The 27,500-nt window shown below is 43.1% G+C and overlaps 3 protein-coding genes across 3 annotated transcripts in view; 1 reads left to right on the top strand and 2 right to left on the bottom strand.

Annotated features, from left to right (window-relative positions):
• The window catches only part of lrrc31 (leucine rich repeat containing 31), a 6,090-nt gene extending 1,026 nt beyond the window's left edge, over nucleotides 1–5,064 (bottom strand). Inside the window, exons 1-9 of the mRNA XM_051393414.1 lie at nucleotides 4,842–5,064; nucleotides 3,630–3,827; nucleotides 2,933–3,076; nucleotides 2,111–2,278; nucleotides 1,845–2,009; nucleotides 1,556–1,738; nucleotides 1,299–1,466; nucleotides 1,059–1,223; nucleotides 48–203 (exon numbers count right to left, since the gene is read on the bottom strand). Of these exons, the coding sequence (XP_051249374.1) occupies nucleotides 48–203; nucleotides 1,059–1,223; nucleotides 1,299–1,466; nucleotides 1,556–1,738; nucleotides 1,845–2,009; nucleotides 2,111–2,278; nucleotides 2,933–3,076; nucleotides 3,630–3,827; nucleotides 4,842–4,854 (1,360 nt within the window). The 5' untranslated portion in view covers nucleotides 4,855–5,064. The remainder of the gene's footprint in view (nucleotides 1–47; nucleotides 204–1,058; nucleotides 1,224–1,298; nucleotides 1,467–1,555; nucleotides 1,739–1,844; nucleotides 2,010–2,110; nucleotides 2,279–2,932; nucleotides 3,077–3,629; nucleotides 3,828–4,841) is intronic.
• A 2,858-nt stretch (nucleotides 5,065–7,922) lies between these two features.
• On the bottom strand, nucleotides 7,923–13,262 carry eif2s3 (eukaryotic translation initiation factor 2, subunit 3 gamma). The gene is made up of 12 exons (XM_051393418.1): nucleotides 13,096–13,262; nucleotides 11,731–11,794; nucleotides 11,515–11,642; nucleotides 11,297–11,418; nucleotides 11,093–11,187; nucleotides 10,816–10,974; nucleotides 10,571–10,705; nucleotides 10,380–10,474; nucleotides 9,500–9,644; nucleotides 9,219–9,388; nucleotides 8,859–9,031; nucleotides 7,923–8,427 (listed from the first exon to the last, which is right to left on the bottom strand). The coding sequence occupies exons 1-12, from the start codon at nucleotides 13,162–13,164 to the stop codon at nucleotides 8,364–8,366; spliced, it is 1,419 nt and encodes a 472-aa protein (XP_051249378.1). The 5' UTR covers nucleotides 13,165–13,262; the 3' UTR covers nucleotides 7,923–8,363.
• Nucleotides 13,263–16,344: 3,082 nt separating this feature from the next.
• The window catches only part of klhl15 (kelch-like family member 15), an 11,704-nt gene continuing 548 nt past the window's right edge, over nucleotides 16,345–27,500 (top strand). Inside the window, 10 exon segments of the mRNA XM_051393398.1 lie at nucleotides 16,345–16,608; nucleotides 18,529–18,616; nucleotides 20,456–20,594; nucleotides 20,715–20,903; nucleotides 21,013–21,237; nucleotides 21,436–21,597; nucleotides 21,689–21,898; nucleotides 22,514–22,704; nucleotides 22,794–23,050; nucleotides 23,053–27,500. The exon segment at nucleotides 23,053–27,500 is cut by the window's right edge and continues 548 nt beyond it. Coding sequence (XP_051249358.1) covers nucleotides 16,548–16,608; nucleotides 18,529–18,616; nucleotides 20,456–20,594; nucleotides 20,715–20,903; nucleotides 21,013–21,237; nucleotides 21,436–21,597; nucleotides 21,689–21,898; nucleotides 22,514–22,704; nucleotides 22,794–23,050; nucleotides 23,053–23,567 — 2,037 coding nt within the window. The 5' untranslated portion in view covers nucleotides 16,345–16,547 and the 3' untranslated portion in view covers nucleotides 23,568–27,500.

Consider the following 27,500-nt stretch of genomic DNA (forward strand, 5'->3'; position numbering starts at 1 on the left):
GTGTGTGTGTGTGTGTGTGTGTGTGTGTGTGTGTGTGTGTGTGTTACCTAGGTGACGCAGGTCGTCTGTGGTGAGCTCACAGCTGCTGAGGCGGAGCTCCAGGACGACCGACGGCTGCAAAGCATCCAGGAGCAGCGCCAAGCGGCCGCCGACCACCTTACACCAGGAAACATCCACACTGCGGAGGTACGGCGCGGCCAGAGCTGAGAGACACACACACACACACAGACACACACACACACACACACACACACACACACACAATCAGTGAGGACATCTCAGGTACATAACCTACTCGACCCAACAGTCACAAAAGCCACATTTTTACTAATTTTTGTTTGAATCACAGTTAAAATCTGTAAAATATAAATAGAAAACCTTCATTTACTATTATTAATTACTAATTACAAGTTTACTGAAAATGCAACATTTCTGTCATCAGGTTTCAAACAATTCATCTAACGATTGAATCATTTCACACATCTACCAGATATACCTTTGAAAAAAACAACAAAACAATGATTAGAAAATGATTAAATCCGTTCCTTTTCTTAAGTTTGGCCAATCATCTGCTTCATCTTTTCCTTTTGTTGGTAGTTTGCTTTTATTTTGGCGTCACTAGTATTTAAAATGAAATAAAAATGGTTTATTTGGGTTGTAAAATGGTTTATAATTACTTCAGAAGTACTGAAGAACAACAACAGTACAATTTTAGGGTTAGTAACTTCAGTTTTAGAAGGAAATATTTCACTTTTTACGATGTAATTAATGGTAAAAGTAATGGTTAGAATTAGCTCCATCTTTACCAACTATTAAAGTATGAATGAATTCATCAGTAATAATAATCCATTAATATAATGTATAACAATATAACCATCACAGGGACTTTTACTTTTGAGTTTAAATACATTTTTAGTATGTTTACATTGGACAATCTGAATACTTCTACCCCTGCAGTATAAACAAGCCTACTTATAGTAGTTGTAGTTCCAGTGTCAGTGGTATTAGTGCTGCTGGTAGTTGTAGTCCGAGCAGTATCAGTATCAGTATGAGCGTACCGAGAGCAGTGAAGGACTCCTCGTTCAGGCTGCAGCTGTTGAGCGGCAGACGCCTCATCTGTGTCAGAGGGAGGGCGGAGACCAGCGAGTGGACCGCGCCCCCTGCCTCCTTATTGGACGACACGTCGAGCTCCGTGAGCGCCGTCAGCGAGGGAAGCACCTGGACTGGAGACAACGAGTCACATGACTGCTGCTGAGGCTTCACACACACACACACACATATATGAAACAGAGACTCACTCAGGGCTTCCAGGTCCGTGTGTGTGAGACAGCAGAGGTGAAGGTCGAGGCTCTCCAGGTGTGTGAGGTGAGCCAGGTGTGGGGCGAGGCGTTCCAGACCTCCAGCCAGACTTTTGTTACAGGACAGGTCCAACTCTCGCACTGCGGGGAGGCAGCGGAGCGAACCACCTGCAGCACATCAACACACAACTCAAACATCAACAGGAAACAACACATCTGCAGCATCAGGACCAGCTGTACCAACAAACATCTCCTACCGAGAGCGTCGAGGCTGTCCGTCGTCAGACCGCACGCCTGTAACCGAAGCACGGCGAGGGACGCGGCGTGAGCGAGCGAGGACGCCAGCTCTCTGAAACCGCCGGCATCAACTTCCTGTGCGAGCTGAGGATTACAGGAGACGTCCAACACGCAGAGTCTGTGGAGAGCAGACACCATTCCTCCTGAGAGGGACGGACACAGGGGACAACAGACAGAGGGGATGTATCCTGTGGCATTATGGGAGATGTAGTTCCTTCCTTATGAGAGTATATAAGTTAAAGTGGGTACCCAGTACGGTAGCATCGGCCGCGGTGAGCTGGCACGCCACCAGGTGGAGCTCCCTCAGCGGTGGGTGAAGTTTACCCAGCAGGCCTTGCAGAGCGCCGCCCCCGACGCCACCGTTCCAGGACAGATCGAGGATCTCTAAGAGAGGCACGCAGCCGAGAGCTTCACCTACACAAACACACAGACGCCTTTAATACCACCGACCTCTGACACGAAGATCCGCTCGTAGCTTTTCAGGTTTTCTGATCGAAACCGGAATAACGACCAACCCAGAGCGGTGACGTCATCGGCGTTCAACCTGCAGCTGCAGAGCCTCAGCGCTCGGATCCCGCCCACGTGCTGGAGGTGAGAGGTCAGCGCCTTCAGACACCCGCCAATCAGCTCGTTCCAGGAGACGTCCAACTCCTCCAGCCGAGGGAGAAACTGGAGCAACGTCGCTGATGCATATCGTATGGTGGAAAACCATGTTAGCAAACTACATGGAAGTGCTGTCTGACTGACATTAAAGTAATATTATTACTTTACATATTACTCCCTGCCAACGGTAACTAGTTACACTACTAGTTATATTACCTTTCTGCTCCCTATAAATTGGTAACTGTGTCCTTTCTCCCTACAATTCAGAAACCAGTTTAGTTTGTTAAAATCAAAGTAATGAGAATGATTAGAGAAATAAATCAAAGGATGTGATTGGATATTTAAATCACAGATATTGTAACTAATTGTTTTTTGGCGGGTAACTGTAATGTTATTATTAAAACGTATTAGTGATTAGTCTGTCTGCTGACTTTATGTCTCTTCTCTACTTGAGCTGTTATATATTTGCCGTTCAAATTAAACAAAATAAAATTTCTTAAATCTAAAATTGTACTCGACTTTACTTCCAAATGTAAAATGTTTCTTTTCAGGTTGGAAAATCCTCTGAAATATAAATTAGACTCATTCTGAGGTAACAAAAACACAATCATTCCTATATTCAGGTGATGTTATATTACATTAAATGTTACACACTGCCTCAGAAAGTGAAGCTTCTGATCATTTAAATATCAACCTACAGTAATTAGAGTAATAATCAGAGTACGTGTGAGCACCTAGCTCCAGCAGGTCAGTGGCAGTGAGATCACAGTGAGCCAGGCTGAGGCTGCGGCCGTCGGCTCTCTTCCCCAACCTCTGCAGGAAAACGCACACTCGACCCCAGCCGACGTCACGCTCGCTCTCCGCTGACTCAGCGACACCTGAAGCACAAACACGCATTTCACACGTTCAACCTCTTCTGTCAACTTAACCTGAACATCTTCCTCTTCTCCTTCAGTGGTTCTGTAATAAACTCATAGCTCAGTATGGACACTGAGATTATGGGATGCTCTATCGTTCCTCTAGAGTAAATCTCACCGGACTGAACTGGGTTGTTTCTGGTATTGTGTATATTTAGGATTTTGTATTTATTGATATTTTTAATGCTTGCACTCACGTTTGTATCAATTCATTAAAGTTTTTAATGTCTTTTGTGGATGTTTTTAATCTGTTATGACTGTGACACTTTATATAAAACATTTGCTAAAGAAAAAATGTCACTTTAGATAAATTTAAGTCGTCTTTTCACACGAATAAACAACCACAACTAATAATTTACCAAATTATCTCCCTTAATTTGTTGGGAATTGTTGAGTCTCTGTAAATAATATTATAGAGAGACATTCTGCAACACTCTTAAACTCCTTAAACTACAAAACAATCTGTTTGATTTAGGATATGAGACTTAAACCGGGTCGTCTCCAATGAAACAACCTCCCGAGCTCTGTCCTCTGTCCTCTCTGCCCTCCGGCTCTCCGTCCTCCGGGATCCCCGTCCGGTCTGAGGTCCAGGACAGGAGGCGTCCCAGCGGCTTCCTGTCAGACGCCGTGCGCTTCCTGCGGATCTGGCTCATGATGACGTCGAGGGGGGAGCGCCTCTGACTGCTGCCGTCCCGCCCCCCCCGCTGACCATCTGACCAATGAGAGGAAGGAAACAGTGTCACCGTTAACCTTTAATGGTGCTTAATTGATCATTTAAATGTTATAATTTAAATGTTGGAGTCTAATAATTAAAGGTTTTTAATGTCAATGTTTACAGCTTTATTTATGGTAAATTATTGTTAAATAATCCAATAAATAACCCCTGGCTGACAATGTTTTTCCTTATAATGACATCAGCTTCTTGTAAAACCACTAAAATAAGAAATAGTTAGTCTAAGATTAAGAGTATTTCTCTAACATGTAAGACTTTATTGATCCACAGAGGAGATATTAGATGTTATTCCATTAAAGGAAACAGACGAGATAAAGAGACAAAGAGGATAAAAAACAAACAGCAGAATTAAATGAATCAAAGTTAATTAAAACTGAGGAGAGTAAACAGTAAATGTATCATTAAAAAGTGTTTAAAATGAGCGTTGGCATCAAATAATAATATAAAATGTATCTAATTAGTATTAGAAACCTTATTTAAGTTTAAAGGAAGTTGAATTTAATTAATTAAATAAGTAATTAAGTGTATTATATTTTAAATTAAATGAAAGTCCCTTAATTACAATATATGTAATATATAATAATATATAATGTATGTAATAATTACAACATCTCCTGTGAACAAAATACCTCCTAATACCTTAAAATCCTCATTTAAACATTTTTAAATGTTAATTTTACAGGATAAATTATGATAAAAAAAAACTATAAACATAGTTCATTTTCTATCAGTCGACTAATTGATCAATCGATTAATGGTTCCAGCTGTATTTGTATCAACTCTTTATATGTTTAGTGTGTAAAAAGTAAAAGTACAATGTACAGTATTTCCCTCTGAGGAGTAGTGGAAGCAGAAAGCACTCAGGTGAAGTTCAAGTACCTCAGATTTATACTTGAGTACTTGGTTGTCCTTTAGAGGAAGAAATCAGTGTGTGTGTGTGTGTGTGTGTGTGTGTGTGTGTGTGTGTGTGCAGATTCAGCAGGAAGATCTTACCTGCAGACTCCATGTGAACAGTTTGAGCTCCAAATGGAAGAATCAGTAAAAACCTGATTCTTTATCGCGATGCGTTCACGGTCCGTTTGTTTGCAGATAAAGAGATAAAAACAACCACTGACTCTCAACAAACACACTCAGAGCTAACTAACTACCTAACGCCTGCAGCTTCCTCTTTTTACCTGAAACTGCTCACTCTAACGCACCTGGGTGACGTCACGTCTCGTGCTCGTCAGGTGGATCATCCCGGAAGTGCGCCACCCTCAGTAAACATCGGCATCAGCCTGCAGCTCTTCAGTGCTTTCTTATATTTAGGGACCTCGCAAGCGACCGCTGGAGGTCCCTATTGTATTTGCAATGTTTCTTCTTCTTCTTACCTATTATTTTTAGCCCCTATTGACTGCATTTTTGCCCCCTGAACATCTACGAAAAGTCAATTTTATTTGGCAAAGTGGTCAGGCCTGGTGAAAATGGGGATATTACATGCGTCGCTTTCGGGTCTGCCACTAGGTGGCGCTACTATCATAAAAAATGCGTTTAGGCTAATAACTTCTGCATAGTTTGTCGCACATTCAAAAAACTTACATCCACGTGTTCGGTGAATGGAGTTGAATCTCCCCATATAAGCCCCGCCCACTTCCGCCTAGAATTTTTTTTTTCTAGAGCGCAAAATGTCCATAAACTACTTTTAAGTGTTCCTGCTACACTCTTTTTTTGATTCGCATGAAATTTTTCACCTACTACCTGGGGACCGCCCTGGCAAAAAGGCTAATTTGAACATTTTTGAAATTTAAAAAAATAAGCACGCTATAAAATTCCAACTTCCTGTAGATTTTTCGTCAAAAAAGGAAGTGGACCATTTCTCCACATTGGTATGTCCGATTGACACCAAACTTGGGTCCAAAGTTCCACATGTCTTCCTTAAGCATCGTGCACAATTTCAGGCCATTGCCACTAGGTGGCGCTCTTTAAAATGAAGAAGTTTATATCTCTACAACGGTATATGTGATTAAGATGAAACTTGGTATGATGCTTCCCCCTGGCTCCCTGAGGCTCCCTTAAAAAGGAAAAACAAAATGCGCCACTAGGTGGCACTCTTTTGGAATGAAAAATCACTGTGCGAATACCGTAATAGTTATGAATATGAAATTCACAGGGCACGTGTAGAGTAGTGCCTGAAGCTCACATACCAAAAATCATGTTCGTCATTTGTGTAGCGCCCCCTACAGGATAAAAAAACAGAAGCCCCGGCGCCACGTTTCACCGATATGTACGAAACTCGGTAGGCACGTGTAACATGCTGGGACGTACAAAAAAGCCTCTTGGACCAATACCCCACACCCCACAGGAAGTCGGCCATTTTGATTTTCTTTTTCACTTTCGACGAACTTTTCGCGTTTTATTTGAACGAACTCCTCCTAGGGCATTTATCAGATCTGCTTCAAAATTTGTGAGTACAGTCAAAAAATGGTCCTGATTAAAAGTTGTGCTATTTGTGCATGTACGTTGAAGGGTGTGTCCGTGGCGTGGCATCAAAGTCAGCCATTTTGAGTTTTTTGCTTATTTTCTGTGATTTTTCGCGTTGTATTTGAACGAACTCCTCCTAGGGAATTTATCGGATCTACTTCAGATTTAATCAGCGCAATCTAAAGACATTCATGATTTAAAGTTGTGCTATTTACGACATTCCGTCAAACGGCGTGCCCGTGGCGTTGCGTTGAATTTCGACCAGTCACCATAAACAGATAGTACTCAACTTCAGTGTACAGTCCCACCCTGAACACGTCCTCATAACTTCAGCCTACATGATCCAATCTCAATGAAACTTCACGTGTTTGATAAGTCCCACCCTGAACACGTCACATGACAATATTCAGACATAGTGATAGCGCCACCTACTGGCAACAGGAAGTAAGCGCTGCGTGGCGATTTTGAGCTGCGTTACGTGAAATGACCGTGCCAGTGACGACTTGTCAAATTCAGCGGATTCGCCATGAAATGCCACTCATAACTTCAGTGTGCAATGTCCAATCTCCAGTGAACTTCATATATTCTGTAACAGTCTCGCCCTGAACACGTCCTCGTAACTTCAGCGTACGTGGTCCAATCTCAATGAAACTTCACATGTGTTACAACAGTCCCGCCCTGAACTTGTCTACATGACAATATTAAGACATAGTGATAGCGCCACCTTCCGGCAACAGGTGGTAAGCGCTGCGTGGCGATTTTGAGCTGATTTACGTGACATTTTCGTGTTGTGGCAGCGCACCCCGAGTTGCATGGAGTGTACGAGGTCCCGCTCAATGCTGCTTGCAGCTTTAATTTATTATTATTATTCATCAGAATCTGGAACTGAAGTTATCAAATACATGTGGCGGATTAAAAAGTCCATTAAAGTATTAAATAGGATAAAATTAAAATACTAAAGTATCTCAACATTGTTCTTCACTTTACTCTTAGTACCTTTATTTTGAAGGAAACGTGTCCAACGTGGAGCTTTGTAGGATTTTATTCACCGTATTTTCAGAATAAATGTACGATGAACCTAATAACTAAAACAATGCACCAGAAAATCTTTAAATAGGCAAAAACATTAAATATAAAAGGAGGTGTGATTATTATTCTTCATATTTTGTACTTCAGTGGTGGATGAAGGATTAATTACAGTTGGTTCATAGTAACATATCACAATAAAATCATGAGAAATACATAAAATAACATTAATAACATTAAAATGTATGTAGAAAAAGAACCAGGGTGCACGAGTACTGATTATTTTCTAAAGTAATCCCATTATTTGATCAAGATAATAACGTAAATGAACATGTTTGCCCAAGATAACAAATCACTGTTCACCATTTCCCACAGATTGAGCTGGAACCAAGTAAACGTTTGATACTTTTTACTTCAAGAATTACTTAAAAACAATAAAACTATTAGCCAAAATAATGTGTTCCTTATTGTTTTCTGTCTCTAAATGAATCAACTAACCATTGTTGTTTGTTTTACATCAGTTAAAACTCTTCAAACTCATGAAAACGCGTTGTAACGTAAATGAAAGCCGACACAAAGACGAGCACATTTCTTCCAAATGTATTTTATTAGATCTGAGTTAAATCTGTGGACAGTACAGGATCACGTCTGTACTGAATGAAGCTCCGGTCTGAAAGCTGCTGCTGCGTGTGATCCTTCTCTGGAGGATCATAATGATAGTCTAGAGGTCCTCCTTCTCCTCCTCCTCCTCTGCTCCCCTTCGTCTGCAGTGGAAACAGGTCAGAGAAGCTAAAACTTGACCTCTGACCTTCACATGCTGCTGCTGAGGAAAACAAGAGCAGAGGGAGGAAGTATCTTTAAACCACTGACGTCCTGTTCTGGTCGCTTCCTTCCTCCTTGTGGGAAAAAAAAATTATAAAATAATAAACACTAAAAAATAAAAACAAAAAGCCAAGAAGAGTGTGATGGTTGTGATGTCCAGCTGACGGGATCCTCTCTCTCTCTCTCTCTCTCTCTCTCTCTCTCTCCTCAGTCGTCGTCCACTGTGGGTGTGATGGTCACTCCCCTCCTGATCTGTCCCCATCCAATCAGACTGAAGGGAGGAAGAAAAACAAAATGAGTACATTTTCCTTTATTCCCTCTGGTGTTCTGCAGCTTCTCCACCACAACTGGGAGGATTCCTGGAGTTTACTGGTGGACGGGTGAAACTATCCGACCATGAAACTAAAAATAAAGATCACTGGAAACTGAAGCAGAGCAGCCAGAGGACATCAGAGCTAGAAAGGAGCTTAATAGGACTTAATTGATCTAACTGACATCATGATACTTGTACAGTTGTACAGTTGGGGTTGTGCTGGCAGCTGATTGAATTAGCAGCAATCTGCCAACAATAAAGTGCACTAAAATAAACATGATTTCCCTGAAAACTTTCACGTAAGAATATTAAAATCTAAAAAAAAGGTAAATAATTGCCGTTTAAAAGTCTCTCTAAAGTTCAGTTTTTACTCTTTAGTGGATTCTTACCGCCAATGTTTCTCCACACGTCGACTCAGAGCGATCTTCTCCCCGACCTCTGTGCACACCGGGTTGGTGAGGACGATCTTGGCCAGATCGGCCTTGACGGCGCTGACGCGTCCGCCTGTCGACAACGAGCCGATGTTCACCATCAGCACCTCGTTCTTGGACAGCTTCTGGACCTGCGGGGACACGAAGAGAGAAAAAGGAAGCCGTCACGACACTGTTGATCCCAAACAAAGAAACAGTTCACGATGAGTCTCACTGTGAATACGAGAGGACTGTGTGAACATCCCGGAGACGTAAGGTGAGTTTAAGATATTTCCAGGATCCAGTTTTCCTTGGACTACATTCCCCACAATGTCTCACCTTGGCAGCCTTCTTGTCTCCCTCTGTGCGGACTCCCAGCAGCCTCCTCAGCAGGAAGTAGGAGATCTCCAACTCAGTAAAGATCTCTGGCAGCGCTCCGACGGCGCCCAGCACCTGACCGACCATACGATCCGCCCGGCACAGCGTCGGGTCGATCTTAGTGCCCACACCTGCACACAAACAGAGCGTACTATTGTTGGTGCCACATGTCAACCTTTAAACGGACTGACAGCACAAAGGAAACCTGGTTCCATCGTGTTCCTGTGGGAGTGTGTGCGTACCGATAAGGCCTCCGGGCGCGGCGTACTGCAGGTCGTTGTGCTCGGCAAACAGAGACACGATCTTGGAGAAGATGGGTTTGCACATGAGCTTTCCCTCCTGGTCTTTGGACACGATACCTGGCCGCACCTCGATCTCTTGACCCACCTGGAGGTCGCACAGAGAGGAGGAAGAGGAGGAGGACAGGTTAGAGCGACCATAAAGGCTGTGTTTATAAGTTTATAATCATTTAGTCAATATCAGTTGGTCACATAGATACACGTGCATGTATCTGCACTAATTCTGTGTAAAACACAAACAGGTGACCTCTTTATTAAATGATTACATCAGGCAGCAGGTACATAAACCTTAATCTAAAGCAAAGACCAGAGATTATTTGTACCAGATTTATATACAAGTTACTTTCTGTTGTAGAAGAGGACCTGCTCTCTCTCTGTAGATAACAGCTCAGTCTGATATTATATTCCATTCCTCCTAATAGAGCCTCCTAAATGTTACACTGGCCCTTTAAAGCAGGCTTATTGTCAGCTACAGCTCGCTGAGCCAAGCTGTCGATCACTAGCTCCGGACTCTGTAAGGTTTCTTTACTATACGAGTCACACATGAGACCGTCGGGATTCATTCCCACTCGAGATAAATGAGTACAGCAGACACATAACCTAACCAGGCTTGGTGGAAGGCCTCTAGAAAAGCTGCTATTTACACCTTCAACAGCCAAAAATAATCAAAAATCACACAATTTATTATATAAATCAATAATTTCCCCCAACTTCTGATTTCAACTTTGACCCAGAAGCCACGTGCACTTTCTAAATGAGAGGAACTGAGTTTGAGCAGTTGTGAATGTGTTTTGTCTGTAGAAGTAAAAAGACAAACTCTCACCTTGAGCACACCCTTCAGGATACTTCCTCCTGCCACACCTCCTTTCAAGTCATCGACTTCACAGCCGGGCTTGTTCACGTCAAAAGATCTGATGACTGAAACACAGAAGGTGTTCACAGAGTTTAATTTAGTACAATTAAACTCTGCTGACAGAAAACACACAGGTTAGTGAGTGTGTGTGTGGTTCTTACCGATGAGTCTGGGCTCGGAGATGAAGTCTCTGATGGGCACTGGGATCTTTTTGACGATGTACTCACAAACCACCTCGATGTTGTACTTCAGCTGTGCCGAGATAGGAATGATGGGAGCGCCCTCGGCCACTGTGCCTGCGGGAGAAACGTGACACACGACGTCCGGTCAATACCGTGGAAAGTGTTTGGTGTAGAGGATTGTTTGTGTTGAGATAAAAGAGGTGTAGAGTAGTTTCACGTCTCACCCTGTACGAAGGCGAGAATCTGCTCGTACTGCTCTTTGGCCTGGCTCTCCTTCACCAGGTCGATCTTGTTCTGCAGGATGAGGATGTGCTTCAGCTTCATGATCTCTATGGCAGCCAGGTGCTCGGACGTCTGGGGCTGAGGACACGACTCGTTCCCCGCTGGCAGACAGAGGCGAGAACAAACGGTCAGGATTGACGCCGGGGAGTAAACGACACACAAATGTAAAGAACCAGAGTTTGTCCTGCTGGTGGGGAGTAAAGGAATCAGGAGACTCACCGATAAGCAGGAGGGCTGCATCCATGACGGCGGCTCCGTTCAACATGGTTGCCATCAAAATGTCGTGACCGGGACAGTCGACAAATGACACGTGTCTGAGAGAAACAGAACAAACAGTCATTTCTTTAACAAAAGCACCTTAACCTGTGTGTTTGGGACAGGACCACCCACCCTCTCTCTCCCTCTCTCTCTCTTCAGTCTTACCTGACCAGTTTGAAGTTGCCCTTGGTGCCGGCGATGTCTGAGGGAAACTCATCAGGAGTGCTGCTGCCACACGACCTGTAGCACTCTGGCCTGGGACAGCTGGGGTCATCCAGCTTATAGACCTTTAAAAAGAGGCAAAAACATCAAAGTATCCAGTTACTTTTAATGTATTCCAGCTCATAAAAGGGAAATAAAAACCTATCCCCGGAGCCACTTACCTTAGCGTTGGCATATCCTAGCTTGATGGTGATGTTTCTCTCCAGCTCGTTCTTGAACCTGACGGTGTGAACACCAGAGATGGCCTTCACTACTGTGGACTTTCCGTGGGCCACATGACCGATGGTGCCTAGAAGAGAAGCAGACAGAAGTCAAACAAGTCCTCATTTGTCGCGTCCAACACGCTGCGAGATCGACGTGTGCAAAGAGTCCCGTACCGATATTGATGGTGGCCTGTCTGCTGATGATCTCCGGAGAGAGAGGCGTCAAGGTGGACACATCCTGTGGAGAGAGAACAACTCACATTAGAGACTCACCACACACACACACACACACACTGAGAACAACACAGGCTTTCACTGTGGAGCAGCGCGGTGCCCCCCCTCCCCCCCTTTAATCCTGGATGTGAATAGAAACAAAAAGGACACCACCATAGTACAGACACACAAACACTGCCTCATTCTGACGGTGCAAACATATAACAGAGATTTATGGGTTCATGTAACACCAGCGTTAGTTGACTTATTAATTAAAATATACACATACAGGACAAAGATTCTGACTATTGCTGCTTCTTTCAGTATCACAGTAATAAAACTCCCTGCCAGCAGTAATTAGTTGCACTACTAGTTATATTACTTTTTAGATACTAGTCATGAAACTGATAATTGTGCCTCTTCACCCCAAAATTCAGACTTAAAATCCAGTTTTGTTGGTTAAAATCAAAGTAATGTGAATATTTCCAGCTGCTGAATGTAAGAGTTTCCATCTTTCAAGCTAGTTTATTACAATAATGGATTTAGTATGAGGGCGCCAACAAAAAGTAATGCAACTAATTATATTTTAGGGTCAGGGTAAATGTAATATTATGACTTATAGTTGCATTACTAGTTACTGGGGTATTAATTACTGCCCAACACTGCTCAGTGCTACCAGATTTAAGCTTCACATTTCACATAAAGTGCACTCTCTTTTTAAATAATGATGAAACCTTTCTTTAGTTTGTAAACTGATAATATAAAGCATTGTCTTTTGTCTACTATCATTTACTTTGTCTACTGATTGAAACACAAAAAGGTCCTTATGAACATCGTTAGCAGCACCTTCACCCAATATCTACACATTTTCATTAAAACGGTATCGATTGTTTTTATAAAACAGATAAAAGACAGTAAAACATGGGATTATTCTGATTTCTCACCCCCGCTACGAACCGCATTTACATTTTTATACATTTTAACTCAAATTACCAAAAGATGCTAACATTCAAATGAAACGGGGCTTTAAGATACATTACTGGGATACAACAAAGCTGACGAGTAATTCGGCGCCGTTAAAAACACATAAAACACCCAAACATTAGTGTAATTCCTGTAAAATAAGAGTGTAATCTTCGTGGAGCGGGTGTCTCGTCCGCCCCGCCGGGCCTGCCGTCATGTGCCGGGTAGCGGCGGCGCAGCACCGGCGACCGTTGACGTTCAGACTCTTTCCCGCCGTTTGAGGAACCGTTTTGGCAACAAGAGCTTCCGACGACCTCCGACATGAAACCACGAAGCTGTGGAGTCCGTTAAAAGGCCACCTACCAGAGAACTGAGGTCTTGTCTCGCCAGGTGAGGCTGACCGAGCGTTGTACCAGATTCGTCCCCCGCCATCTTGAATGAGAAAGGAACGAAGGGAGGTGGCTGAGGCGAATGCCTGCTCCACCGATTAAAGCGGTTGGTTTTCTCTTTTCAAGCAGTCAGCAATTAAATTAAAAAAATGCTGCTTTGCTTTTTGTGGCGTTGGTAGAAAAGATCGCACGTTTAAAACGACACGTCGGTTAAATGTTTATTAATCGCTGACACAGTTGACTAAAAGACGTGGTTTGTTAACTCGCGTGATTCATCGGGGTCCTTCCTCAACGGCTGATGCAATTTATTTCTCAGCGTTAAACTGTTTTAATACAACGACCACAAGCTGCTGCTGTTTATATTAAGTTAATAACTCTTTATTACCGAACCGAGAGCAGGTTTATAATTCACTTTCTCCTCCTCCATAAAGGAAACACATATTATTATCCATGTGTCAGGTCCGTCGGGGTTTGGTGACGCCATCATCGGGGGGTTATGTAGTCCTTTTAAGTGTTTTGTAGTTCTGTAATGTGTACGCTGGAAAACGGGATCTGTAAAGTAACTACGAGTATTAGTAGTGTAGTGGAGTAGAAATATCGATTAGTAGCAGACAGTAAAGCACAAGTAACGTCAGTTAATGTACTTTCCACCACATTATTGATTTTAAGTGATCAATAATTATTTTATTCTGTTACTAATTGAACATTAACATTATTAGTTCTCATTACTGTTCATTACACTTCTGTTATATACTCTAGCAAACACATCATTCTGTCTTCTATATATTTATAGTCACATATTGTGTTATAATGGACATATTTCAGACTTATTCTTTATTTTTATGTATTTTAATATAATACATCATTTTAACGTTCTATGTTATTATTATTTATTTTCTTTAATGTCTTGCGAGCATCTTGAGCAACTGTGACGTAACAAATCAATAAAGTGTTTCTGATTCTGATTTGGTTTCAATAAGTCATTATAATGAGAGACTTTCTCAAAATATTGACTAAGCGTATAAAAATAATGATTTAGTATCTCAAAATTATTTATAATCATTATGACTGAGTATCACAAAGTCATTATTTCGAGAAGGTTTCTCACTATGTGTACATGTTTAATCAATAATCTGAGATGCTTAATCAATAATTTGAGATTCTTCATCAATGTTTTGATAAAATTCGTCATTTTGAGATATTTTAATAAAGTTTCTAATTATTTTGAGATGTTTAATCAATATTTTGAGATAATTTGATAAAATTTGTCATTATTTTGAGATATTCTGAGAAAGTTTTCCATTATTTTATATGTTTAATCAATCCACTCTCCAGTGGTTTAGGTCATACCTGGCAAACAGGAGTTTCTCTGTCTCAATTGGTGACCACTGCTCCTCAAATGCATCGCTGCCCTGTGGGGTGCCACAGGGATCTATTCTCGGCCCTATTCTGTTTTCATTGTATATGCTACCTCTGGGATCAATTATAAAAAAACACAACCTGTCTTTTCACTTTTATGCCGATGATTTGCAGATATATTTGCCCATGAGACCAAACGAAAACACTGCACTTACTAAACTGCTGGACTGCATCACAGATATAAAACAGTGGCTGTCACAGAACTTTTTGCACTTAAATGACAGCAAAACTGAATGCATTTTGTTTGGTTCACCAGCTAAGTCGAATGCTCTCACCACAAATTCTGGCACTCTGGCCCCTCTTTTTAAATCACATGTCAAAAATCTTGGGGTAACATTTGATACTGGGCTCAAATTTGACAAACAGATTAGCTCTGTTGTCAGTACGAGCTTTTTTCAGCTCCGTCTTTTGGCCAAAGTGAAGTCTTTTCTCAGTCGGCAGGATCTTGAGAAGGCAATCCATGCTTTTATCAGCTCAAGACTGGACTACTGTAATGCCCTTTACGTCGGCCTCAGTCAGTCCTCAATTTCTCGTCTCCAACTTGTGCAGAACGCTGCTGCCCGATTTTTAACTAGCACGTCCAGACGTGAACATATTACTCCTGTGCTGTCATCACTCCACTGGCTTCCAGTCCGTTTTAGAATTGATTTTAAACTTTTGTTGTTTGTTTTTAACACCATTAATGGCTTGGCCCCCTCTTACTTGTCAGAGATTTTAACTTTTCGCAATTGTGGCAGAGCCTTGCGCTCTTCGGGTCAGCTTCTGTTAGAGGTCCCTAGGTCCAGACTTAAACAGTGGGGCGATCGTTCTTTTGCCGTCGCTGCTCCTAGACTGTGGAACAGACTGCCCCCTGACATTCACACCACTACTGATCTCGGCCTTTTTAAATCGAAGCTTAAGACCCACTTTTTTAGATTAGCATTTAATTCTGAATAGGACAGTACTGTCTCTTAGGTGTACTCTTTTTATCTGCTCCTTTCTGTGCATTTCTGGAAGGCTTTTAATACCCTGCAGTGCTGCAGCACTACAGCACTTTTAATTGTATTTGTATGTTATATATGTGTTATGTATTGTTTCATGGCTTTGTTGTAAAGCGCTTTGGGTACCTTTCGGCTATTGTAAAGGGCTATACAAATAAACTGGATTTGATTTGATTTGAATATTTTGAGATACCTTATCAATAATTTGATAACGTTTCTAATTATATTGAAATGTTTAATCAATATTTTGAGAAAATGTCTTATTATTTTGAGATATTTAATCAATATTTTGATAAAGTTTCTAATTATTTTGAGATATTTAATCAATATTTTGAGAAAATTTGTCATTATTTTGAGATCATTTGATAAAGTTTCTAATTATTTTGAGAAAGTTTGTCATTATTTGTATATGTTTAATCAAAAATCTGAGACGCTTAATCAATAATTGAATCAGTATTTTGAGATGCTTAATAAATAATTTGAGAACATTTTTTTTTATTATTTTGAGATATTCTGAGAAAGTTTTCCATTATTTTTACATGTTTAATCAATATTTTGAGATGCCTAATCAATAATTTGAATTAATTAATTAATAATTATATTGAGCTGTTTAATCAATATTTATCTATATAAAACTGTAATTATGATAAAAAGCTTTTTGAGGACACCGTTTTGTCCCACCACGGTTGCCAGTGACCGTTAGTGACCGTTAGTGACCGTTAGTTTCCGATAGTTTCCGATAGTGATCGGTAGTTTCCGGTAGTTTCCGGTAGTGACACATCCCTCACACAGACGATCTTCGCTGCGGCGCGCTACGCCCTTCAGTTCCGCCCCAAAAGGGAAATGACGCCGGTGCAGAAGATGGCGTCCGCGAAGCCTGTGGACCGCTGTGGTTTGTTACCCGTTTAATTTAGAGCAGTGTCCGGCGGGGGGGGGGGGGCTTCTCTTCGTCTGGCAGATGGACGATAACATGGCAGTGCACCGCTGCCGTACGCTTTCTTGAGTCCGGCATCGAACCCGCAACTTCATGTCCGAAGGAGCCAGAGCTGCCTGGTCGAAGAGGGGTTGTGGGGATTCGCGCCGCCGAGGTGAGACGGAGGGATGTTAGCCGCTAAGCTAAAGCTGTGTCTGGTCCTCAGCCCCGGGAGCTGCTGGCACCGCTGCCGAGAATCGTGACAGTTTTCGGGGTTAGCCTGGTAGCTAGCTGCGGTGTTAGCCGCGGAGCTAGCTGCGGAGCTAACCACCCGCTGTATTTACTTACAGGAGCTACATTGTTAGCACTCTCTCTCTATGTCTGTCTCTCTCTCTGTCTCTCTCTCTCTCTGTCTCTCTCTCTCTCTCTCTATGTCTCTCTCTCTCTATGTCTCTCTCTCTATGTCTCTCTCTCTCTATGTCTCTCTCTCTCTATGTCTCTCTCTGTCTCTGTCTCTCTCTCTCTCTCTCTCTATGTCTCTCTCTCTCTGTCTCTATGTCTCTCTCTCTGTCTCTGTCTCTCTCTCTCTGTCTCTCTCTCTCTCTCTCTATGTCTCTCTCTCTGTCTCTCTCTCTCTGTGTCTGTCTCTCTCTCTGTCTCTCTCTCTCTCTCTGTGTCTGTCTCTCTCTCTCTCTCTCTCTCTGTCTGTCTCTCTCTGTCTCTCTCTCTCTCTGTCTGTCTCTGTCTCTCTGTCTGTCTCTCTGTGTCTCTCTCTGTCTGTCTGTCTCTCTGTCTCTCTGTCTCTCTGTCTGTCTCTGTCTCTCTGTCTGTCTCTCTGTCTCTCTCTCTCTCTCTGTCTCTCTCTCTCTCTATTGATCCCACACTGAGGGAGGAAAAGCTCCACATACAGAAAACACACATTAAATTAAATACAAGATATAAAACAAATAGTTTTTATAGTGTACATATAACTGCAGTGTAGTTTAGAGGATATATAGACTATAGACAGGGTTAATATTATAGCACTAAAGTTAATACATCCTTTATTAGCTGCCTATATTAATAATATTAACAATATTAATATTATTTCCCACAGTTTGAATCCCACTAAGATCACTTTTGTAGTACTACTAGTAGTGTAAATAATTACTGTTGCCAGGGAGTAATAAGCAAAGTACTAATATTAATTTAAAGAAGAATAATGATCCTTCTCCTAGAGCTCTTAAAATAAATGTTCCTTTATATTATGGGATGTTTTACACTGTAGGAGGAAGTGTCTCAGCCTCAGATGTCGAACATCGAGCACATGTTCTGTTTCCTTTAGTTGTTTTTGTGGTGGTTAGTAAGTTTAACCCTTCTGCTAATGTTTGTGTGTGTGTGAGCTGCTGGGGGGGGTAGTAAAGCGCTTGTTGTCAGGTGAGCTCGGCTGCAGCGCACACACACACACACACACACACACACACACACAACCTGTTGTTGTTTTTCCTTTTCCACCGAGAGTCGAGCTCAGGTCAGTCAGAGGCTGAGACTTCCTGAGAGGAAACTGTGAACTCTGATAGTAAATCTTATCACAACATTAGAGCAATAAATAAAGTTTATTCTCTTCTTTATGCTACTTATATTTTATATTGAGCAGGTTAATTACTTTTGTCTGTTTGATCGTGTCGGTGTAACTTGAAACTTTTGGATTGAACGGTTGATCAGGTAAAATAACTAACGCTGAGACAATTAATCAATTAATTAATTAGTTAAGGTCAGTAGAATATGTATATTATTTGACAACAACTTTATAGTTTCAGTCTTTTATCAACAAAAAATGCCAGAAAATTTGGTTTTTGAATGTGAGGAGTTGCTTTTTATATCTCAAGAGAACTGCTGAGACATTTCATAGACTAATTGATTAATTAAGTATTAATTAAATATTAATTACACCTCTACTAACGAACAAGGAAAACCCGTCATTTCCTTGAACCTTTAAAAAACGATTCTCTGCCTCAGTGTCTGTATCACAGCTGCTCACTCATAACCTTCAACCCCCTGAATGTGTCGTGTAACGTTCAATGTCACTCTCGTCTTTTCTCCTCTCCTCTGTTAGAACCAGGGAAACATAAACACAGGAAATGCGAGCGGCCCCTTAGCGCTCAGCCGTCGAAGCCTGTGATCGTTCGCCCGGGCTCCAAAAGGTACGATTCACTCCAACCTCTCTTTTCTGTCTCAGCTTCCATCTTACCCGTCCGTTATCTGTCTCGTGTACTTCTGTCAGGATATATAATGAAACGTTTCAGCGAATAGGACAAAAGAAAAGTGACCTGCTGCAGCTTTAACAGCTCTTTGACTAATGTTATATACGTAGGATGAAGGTCACCAAGGTATCACATTGCTCTTGTTTCTAGTTAAAGTAAAGGAGATTCATTGTTATTAACAGATGGGTATTGTTTTATTACAGTATAGTAAAGACACACTTTCCTGTCCCGCTCTTAGATTAGTCCAGAAAAGTGTTTCCTTCCTACATTTAGTCTTTAAATCCCTTTATAATAATTCCAGTTTAGTCTCATTAATCGTCGTTCCAACCAAACTAATAACAGAGAGTCCGACACGTGCAGTCAGACGATCGCTCAGATTGTAAACAGACCAACAGTTTATCCAGATTATCAGAACCAACTTCATCTGGAGGAGAAACTGACGATAATCCCTCATTGTACAGGAAAAACTGTGTGTACGGTAAGCGCAGTGGGTCAAAGTTGAATCAGGAAGTCTGTAAACTGTGACGGATGTTTAACCTGGAGGTTTGTTTCCAACGTCTCAGATTGTCTGACTGCTCGACTTTCCTCGACTTCTTTTAGCTGATGTGATCAATTAACTAGTTAAGTACAATGTCGTTAGCACTGATATTGATGTAGAAGCTGTAATAAACTTCACGAGGACTTCATTTTCCTGCATTTAACACTATTTTTGCTCCACTTTTTGTTTTGTTTATACTCAAATATTTAAGAAGTGAAGAGACTTTTCTTTTTCCCTGTGTTGAAATACAACATCACGGCCAAAACTATGTGGACCCTTGTTCACGTGAACTGTCACACAAGGGTGTAATGTCCAGGCGTCCACATACTTTTGTGCCGCGATGAAAAAGTTATTTAACGTGCAGACGTTCGTGCTTTTAATGTGGCGGTTGTGTTGACTTTGTCGTCCAGGTGATTGACGCTCAGAAAAAGGGACATTGTTAGCATCTACTGGACACAAGGGGCACTGTCCTCTGATTGGCTCGGACAACCCCCTCTGACATGCCCGTGGCCAATCAGAGGTGAGTGTGCTGAGTGTGTGTGTGTGTGTGTGTGTGTGTGTGTGTGTGTGTGTGTGTGTGTGTGTGTGTGTGTGTGTGTGTGTGTGTGTGTGTGTGTGTGTGTTTGTTTTCATTTGCATTCTTAATGAGCGACTGTGTGTTTTGTGTTTACTACTTTATCTTCTGTGCAGAAAGTCGGTAAAAATACTTTTTGAAAATGTTTTCTGTGTTTCTCTTTGTGATGTGTGTGTGTGTGTGTGTGTGTGTGTGTGTGTGTGTGTGTGTAAGACTGTGTGTTTTCATGCTGTAGAAACTGGATGAACTGACACGTGGGAATGCATTTTTAAAGGATCTCCTCTCTTTTATTGTGTGTTGCATTGGCGCAGGGTATTTCCCCGGTGTGTCAGCACAGAAAGAGTAACGGCTCGTTAGGATGCAGCAGCTGAAGTGCTGAGCTTTTTAATGCTGAACGTCCTATTGAATGCCCTTCCAGTCCCCACTTACTGTTTTCAGCAGCACGCACACACACAGTCTTTTCCTCGGAGAGGCTCGCAGTGTTGTGGCTGCTGAATTCATTTTTAAAATACTTGTTAATTCTACTCCATCCCTGCTTTGTGTTGGCACCAAACAGCTGCAGCCAAGTTCACTGTTGTGACCTGTTCTGACACTCTGACTTTCTTTTTTACATTACCCTGTCTCCGTCTCTCCCACCTGCTCCTGCACCTCTCCTTCATGCCTCCAGGTGTGTTATGTCGGGGGCAGATGTGGAGGTGTACCTGTCCCAGGTGCACGATGGGAGTGTGTCGTCGGGCTTCCGGGCGCTTTACGAGGAGCGCCTGCTGCTGGATGTCACACTGTTGATAGAGGAGCACCACTTCCAGGTACACAAACGGACCCGAATACACACACACACACACACACACACACACGTAAGGTACGGGGTCCTGGATCAGGGCTGGGTGACAGAAACTCTGTCGTTTTATGTCTCCGTCCTCCTGCAGGCCCACAAGGCGCTTCTGGCCACCCAGAGCGACTACTTCCGGGTCATGTTCACAGCAGACATGAGGGAGAGGGACCAGGACAAGATCCACATGAAGGGGCTGACAGCCGCGGGGTTCGGCCACATTCTCCGATTCATGTACTACGGCTCCCTGGAGCTCAGCATGCCCACTGTCCAAGAGATCCTTCAGGTATTTCCATTTTGGCCGGGACTGATTATCCTCTTCATTTTCATCACACACTCTCAAACACACCTCCTCCGTTTCCTCCCCCCTCTCCTCCCTTCCTGTCTCCCGGCAGGCGGCCATGTACGTCCAGCTCACGGAGGCGGTGGAGTTCTGCTGCTCCTTCCTGCTGGCCAAGATCTGTCTGGAGAACTGCGCGGAGGTCATGCGCCTCCTGGAGGACTTCAGCGTGGGCGTGGAGGGCGTCCAGGAGCAACTCGACAACTTCCTACTTGACAACTTTGTTCCCCTCATGAGCCGACCCGACTTCCTGTCCTACCTCAGCCTCGAGAGACTGCAGGTTCGGTTGTCGTTTGTACGCGTAACGCAGCAGGTTGCGAGTTAGAACTGTAAATACAAACACTTTCTGGAACGCTTTCACTAATTAGTCAGATAAATTGTGACATTTTAGAGCTAACAAATGTCTCTGGCAGACAAACCATTACACATTCACAGGTCAACCAATGATACGGGTTTCTAAATGTCTTTCTTCCTCCAGGCGTACCTGAACAGCGACGCTCTGAGTCGCTTCCCAGAAATCGAGCTGTATGAAGCTGTCCAGGCGTGGCTGCGACACGACCGGCGGCGCTGGAGGCACACCGACACCATCGTCCAGTCCATCCGCTTCTGCCTCATGACTCCTGCCAACATCTTTGAGAAGGTGAGTTTCTGCTTCCTCTTCAGGCAGCTGAGGGTGAGAGTCAGAGTTTACTGATGGAATCCGTCTTCCGTCCTCCTCTTCCTCCTCACAGGTGAAGACGTCAGAGTTTTACCGTTACTCCCGGCAGCTGAGGCAGGAGGTCGATCAGGCGCTCAGCTACTTCCACGATGTCAACCAGCAGCCTCTGGTGGAGACGCGCTCCAACCGCATCCGCTCCGTCCGCCCGCAGACCGCCGTCTTCAGGGGAATGATCGGTCACAGTATGGTCAACAGCAAGATCCTCCTGCTGCAGCGGCCAAAGGTCTCTGCTCGCTTTTCTGCCTACGACAGCACACGTGATGTTTGTTCTTTATAACTCTCTCTCTGTGAAATCCAGTAGACTTTCAGTCACTCTGACCTTTTTAGAAGAGGGCACGCACAAAGCCGATGTACCTGCAGTTATAACAGCCATTGCTGAAGGACAGTACAGATGTTTTTATGTCATTACTGTGGACCAGAATTTCCTCCCATCCAAGTAGCCGTTTTTTTTAGCTTGTTTGATTTATTTGTTTGTGCCTTTTCGGGGTGAGGTGGCTCACAGTGCTGTGTGTTAAGACGAGGCTCCTGGGTTTTACTGGAGGCACATAAAGGTGTGTTTAACAGTTTGTAGTAAATTTAGCAGTAAAATAGAAATAATGTTGGGATTCTGCTGTTGCTGGAAGTTACCTTTCTACTCTTGCTGTTAGAGCTCAGAGTGTTTTAGGGAGTGAATAAATAACTTTTTTTTCTGAGTGTTTCTGATTTAAATCAAATGTTGTCAAAGGATATTTTGTAGGGAAACATGTTAATGAAGAAAGTATTGTTTTTGGTTTTGTCCAGAAACTTCAGGACGTCTGTGTCTGTCTCCGGTTCAGTAACCCGTCTTTTAATCCCTCAGGTGTGGTGGGAGCTGGAGGGACCTCAGGTGCCGCTGCGACCCGACTGCCTGGCAATCGTCAACAACTTTGCCTTCCTGTTGGGTGGCGAGGAGCTGGGGCCCGACGGAGAGTTTCACGCCTCCTCCAAAGTCTACCGCTACGACCCTCGACAGAACTCCTGGCTACGCATGGCCGACATGTCCGTGCCGAGGTTAGAGGAGCCTGAAGCTCTCGGTGTTCGTCGTACCGTGACAACTTTATGTGACTGGATTATTAACTCATGGCGTTTGTTGTTTGCAGGTCAGAGTTCGCCGTGGGCGTCATCGGCAAGTTCATTTACGCCGTAGCGGGCCGCACGCGAGACGAGACCTTCTATTCCACGGAGCGCTATGACATCACGGAGGACCGCTGGGAGTTCGTGGACCCGTATCCTGTCAACAAGTACGGCCACGAGGGAACGGTCCTCAACGGTAAACTGTACATCACCGGCGGCATCACCTCCTCCTCCACTTCCAAACAGGTGTGCGTGTTCGATCCGGGGCGGGAAGCGGGAGGCGGGGGGGAGGAGGAGGAGGAGGTGGCGGCAGCTCGGGCGGGTCAGACGCACACAGGACACGCGCCGGTCGAGGCCCGCTGCTGCCCGGCACCCACGCCAGCTGCTGGGAGAACAAATCCAAAATGAACTACGCCCGTTGCTTCCACAAGATGATCTCTCACAACGGGAAGCTGTACGTGTTCGGCGGCGTGTGCGTGATCCTGCGGGCTTCCTTTGAGTCGCAGGGCTGCCCGTCCACCGAGGTGTACGACCCGGACACCGACGAGTGGACCATCCTCGCCTCCATGCCCATTGGGCGCAGCGGCCACGGGGTGGCGGTGTTGGACAGGCAGATCATGGTGCTGGGCGGCCTGTGTTACAACGGCCACTACAGTGACTCCATCCTCACCTTCGACCCCGATGAAAACAAGTGGAAGGAGGACGAGTATCCCAGGATGCCTTGCAAACTGGACGGTCTGCAGGTGTGCAGTCTGCACTTCCCAGAGTATGTGCTAGAGCACGTCAGACGCTGCAGCTGAGGTCTGCTCCACAACAAGCCTCCTTTTTATAGAAATGGGAATGCACTGTTCAAGGACTGAAGTCTCCCACTGGGAGATCAGGTGTTTACAGGTGGGAGACTCTACTGATGCGCAGGCTTTTAATCTAGAGACCAGCACTTACCTAAGGTGAGGAAAAGATGGCCGGGCCATAGATTTTGCTGTTCTCAATGAAGCCAATGGAAGCGTGGCGAGACGTCACATGTTAACAGTCAGCTTGAACACTTTCAGAATTAGCTTTCTCAGAAAAATTAAGAAATTTTTTTTGTGGGGAGAAAAAAAAACAAGTTCTGCTGGTTTATGTTTGGACTGTGGTCAGTTTCCTATTCTACTACTCACCTACTGTATTTAGGCTGTCCAGTCAGGCTTATTGCAGAAACGCACTGGAAGCTTCAGACTCATTTACATTTACAGTCCTGACCTGTATTTATCGGATTTCACTCTCAAACGAAACCTGGATCACAAACGTATCTGAATTAGGTTTCTTTGCTTTCATAGCGTCTGTTGACCTATTTAAAGGCAAACAAGCATCCTGTATATCGTTAATCAATTAGTGAACGACTGCGGCTATTTTAAACAAAGAGAAAAAAAGCCCTATAAGATATATAACAGCCAGTTTAAAGCATACAATTAGGTATATAAACAAAATATGAACACTATATACTGTAGTGTAGCTCATTTTATAGCCTGTATCCAAGTATACGAAGCAGACTGTAGAGAGAGACCCCTCAAACAGACACCATGTTGTTACAGATGCTGCTAACCAGCTGCTAACCAGCTGTCAACCCGCCACACTCACAGATTCTCGCTTCCAGTGCGTTCCAGCTTTTAGTCCCAATTCTGCTCTTTACTCCCAGATATCCACCATAACTGTGCTCATGTTCATATAACATCACCGTGTCTTTCTGTGCCCCCCCCACTCCTTCCTCTGTCTGAGAGTGTGTGTGTGTGTGTGTGTGTGTGTGAGAGAGCTGAGTCCAAGGTTGAGAGGAAAACATAACACTACATGGTACACGAGGGCTCATCCTTCATTCAGCGATGTGACAGGGACTCAAAGGTCAAAGGATGTTGTCTGTATCCGTCTAGTCACTGGCAGTGCTTTATTTCACTCTCGTCTACATTCCCTTTGCACTTTATTGGTTCTTGTTGCGACTCTCGGGGTGTAAATGCACAGTTTTACCAGCTAAACTTCACAAAGCAGCTGTAGTGTTACAACATGCTGTAATGTTACAGTGTCTGAAATTAATGTCCTGGCTGAACCTGAACCGTTCCCACTCTCACATATGCAGCTGGATTATATGTTTAACACACGTTGGGCCTCACGCAAGAACATTTTCTTCTCAACCTAAAGTTATTTTCTTCTGTCACGTTGTTGCTCTTAACTGTGCAAACTTGTCGTAGTTAGTTTCAGAAGAAACGAGCGTTCACCTGTTTGAGACGAGGTGATCGATCGTTAGAAGGCTGCTGGTTCTGATCCGTTCGTGGATCAGGTTTCACACACACGTCCTGGAATATCTGTACATTTAGAGACGAGTTTTCCAATCATGGAAACAGCTGGAGCTTGATTAAACTGACCAAATATGCTGGAAATAATGTGTGTTGTGCACCTATGCAAACCTAGGTGTGTATTTTGTTTGAAACCCGGCTGTCGGTAGGTTAAACTCTGAGTATGACACTTTTTAAAGCAGGTTTATCCGATGCTTCCTTCTCAGTCAGTGTAGCTGTTCACACCTGATGTGGAGTGAAACAGACTTGGTCATATCTTCATACATACAGCCATTTGTTCTGGTGCTCAATAAACACGCACAGCGATCAGTCTTAGGCTTTAATAGGTGAGAAGAATTTGCTATGAAATAATAATTCTACTTGATTTGAACTGTAATAAAGTGTCGTCAGTTCACCTGAGACCACAGCATGAAAAGATGTGGTGAGAACAGTGTGGAGTATCCCATAAAGACACTTCATCATGAGCCCTGCTTCATTTAAAAAAAAGGAGGAATAAACCTGTTTAAATGTGTCGATACTGAGCCTTACCGGTAAATTATAGCTCCGGTTAAACGAGTGTGTTGTGGGGAGACTCTCTAACAGTCGGGACCACCGGTGATCTTCTTTTTCTCTTTAAATCTCTCATACAGGACGGATCTTTTTGTACGAGTGCTTCTTGCGTGAGGCCCGTTGTTTACTCTGTAGTTTGCTCTTCACATTTCATCTTCCTCACGTACAAAAACCAGGTTGTGTGTGTTTGAATCCAACCGCCTGAGCTCAGCGTAACCGAGGCTCAACCAATGACCAGCCAGTGTTTTAGGATGATTTTATTTATTTAATTTTTTTGCCAGTATGTGAACCAAAGCTGAACTTTTACCGGCCTCTTGCAGTCAGCTGTGTTAATTTCAGACATTGAAGAGTCACCTGGAGTTCTTCAGTCACGTCACTTCTTTTAGCCGGTTCAATATTTCTTCTGTCATATGTACTGTAATAGCTTTCACATCCAAGCAGCTCAACGCCTTGATCCTGGAGCCCAGCACGCCCTGCTCGATTACCAGCTCCTCGTTTCTCACCTGGTCCTCTCTACATATTTATATTTCTTTTTTTTAATTTTATTTTTTTATTTCCCATGAGCCAACTGTGAAAAGGGCTAGAACACATACTGATGCAGTTCTGTATGTCGGCCGCGTATTTAAGTTATTTATTTTCTGAAGTATTGCTTTCACCGAGCTATGCAGTAACAGAACTAGGGTTATTTATTATGACAAGCATTTTCATTGTGAATCGTGTTGTTTTTTTCAAAATTGTACTTTTGTCGTCTTCTCCTGTTTTCATCCTCGAGCCGTCTGTCCCGTCCTCCTCAGCAGCACTGCATGTGGCTAATGAATGGATGCTTTGAGTCTTTCTTCCAGTGAACACTGACCAGATTGCAGGTACAGTTTTAAAAGGAAGGTTACTGGTGTTATTTAACAATTACAGCCCCATTTTTACCCCAACTTTACATTTTCCTGTATGCAAAAAGTCTCATTCAGCAGATCAATCATCATTTCTTTAATACAAATTGTAGGCAGCATGTTTTTTGGGGGGAATCAGACTTCAATTTTCTTCCTGATATGAAAAGAAAATCCGGTGTTATCCTTTAATTAATGGCTCTTTGTATCAACGATGTCCCTGCTGTCCACACACAGACCTCCAGATGCCACTGGGGTTTGTTTATTGGGGGGGTAGGAATCTTAGATTGTGTAAATTCCCCCACGTTGACGCCTCCTCAGTGGTGAGAAGTTGTGTTTCTCACTGTGGACTTGACGGTGGGAAAAATGTTTTCGAGGAAATACAGTAGATGCATTGGCGATTATTTTCCTAATCAATTAATTGTTTAGTCAATAAAATGTCAAATAAAAGTGGACAATGTCTTTTTGTTTCGTTGGATCAATAATCCAGAACTCAAAAGATCTTTAGATTTGAGAAGCTGGAACCAGCAAATGTTTATTTTTACTTTAAAATGATCAAAATAGTTGCAGATTGACTTAATTTTAATAGACTTATTGATTAATTGACTGATCATTGCAGCTCTAATACACAGCCATTACTCTAAAGATGTTCCAGAAGCATTCCTACCAACTCTGATCGGCCAATCGAATACATATTACTACAAAATGTATGTATATTATATATTAATTTTATGTTATCATTATTATTAGCACATACTGCTAAGCCTGTATAATTGCTATCATTGTTGACTGGCTCAGGTTAAACCCTTGGTTAGAGTCATTTAAAGCAGCATAAGCCAATAAAAACCTGGTAAACTGAAGCTAAATGAAAAGAATTGTTCAAACTAAAACTATTTTTGCTTTCAAACTGTATTTCCTCCCATTTTTCCTGCCGTTAAACATGTTTATTATTCAGATCTGTTCACTTTTTTTATACCTA

The sequence above is a fragment of the Dicentrarchus labrax genome, unplaced genomic scaffold, assembly GCF_905237075.1.
Source record: "Dicentrarchus labrax unplaced genomic scaffold, dlabrax2021, whole genome shotgun sequence".
NCBI classification, from domain to species: domain Eukaryota; kingdom Metazoa; phylum Chordata; class Actinopteri; family Moronidae; genus Dicentrarchus; species Dicentrarchus labrax.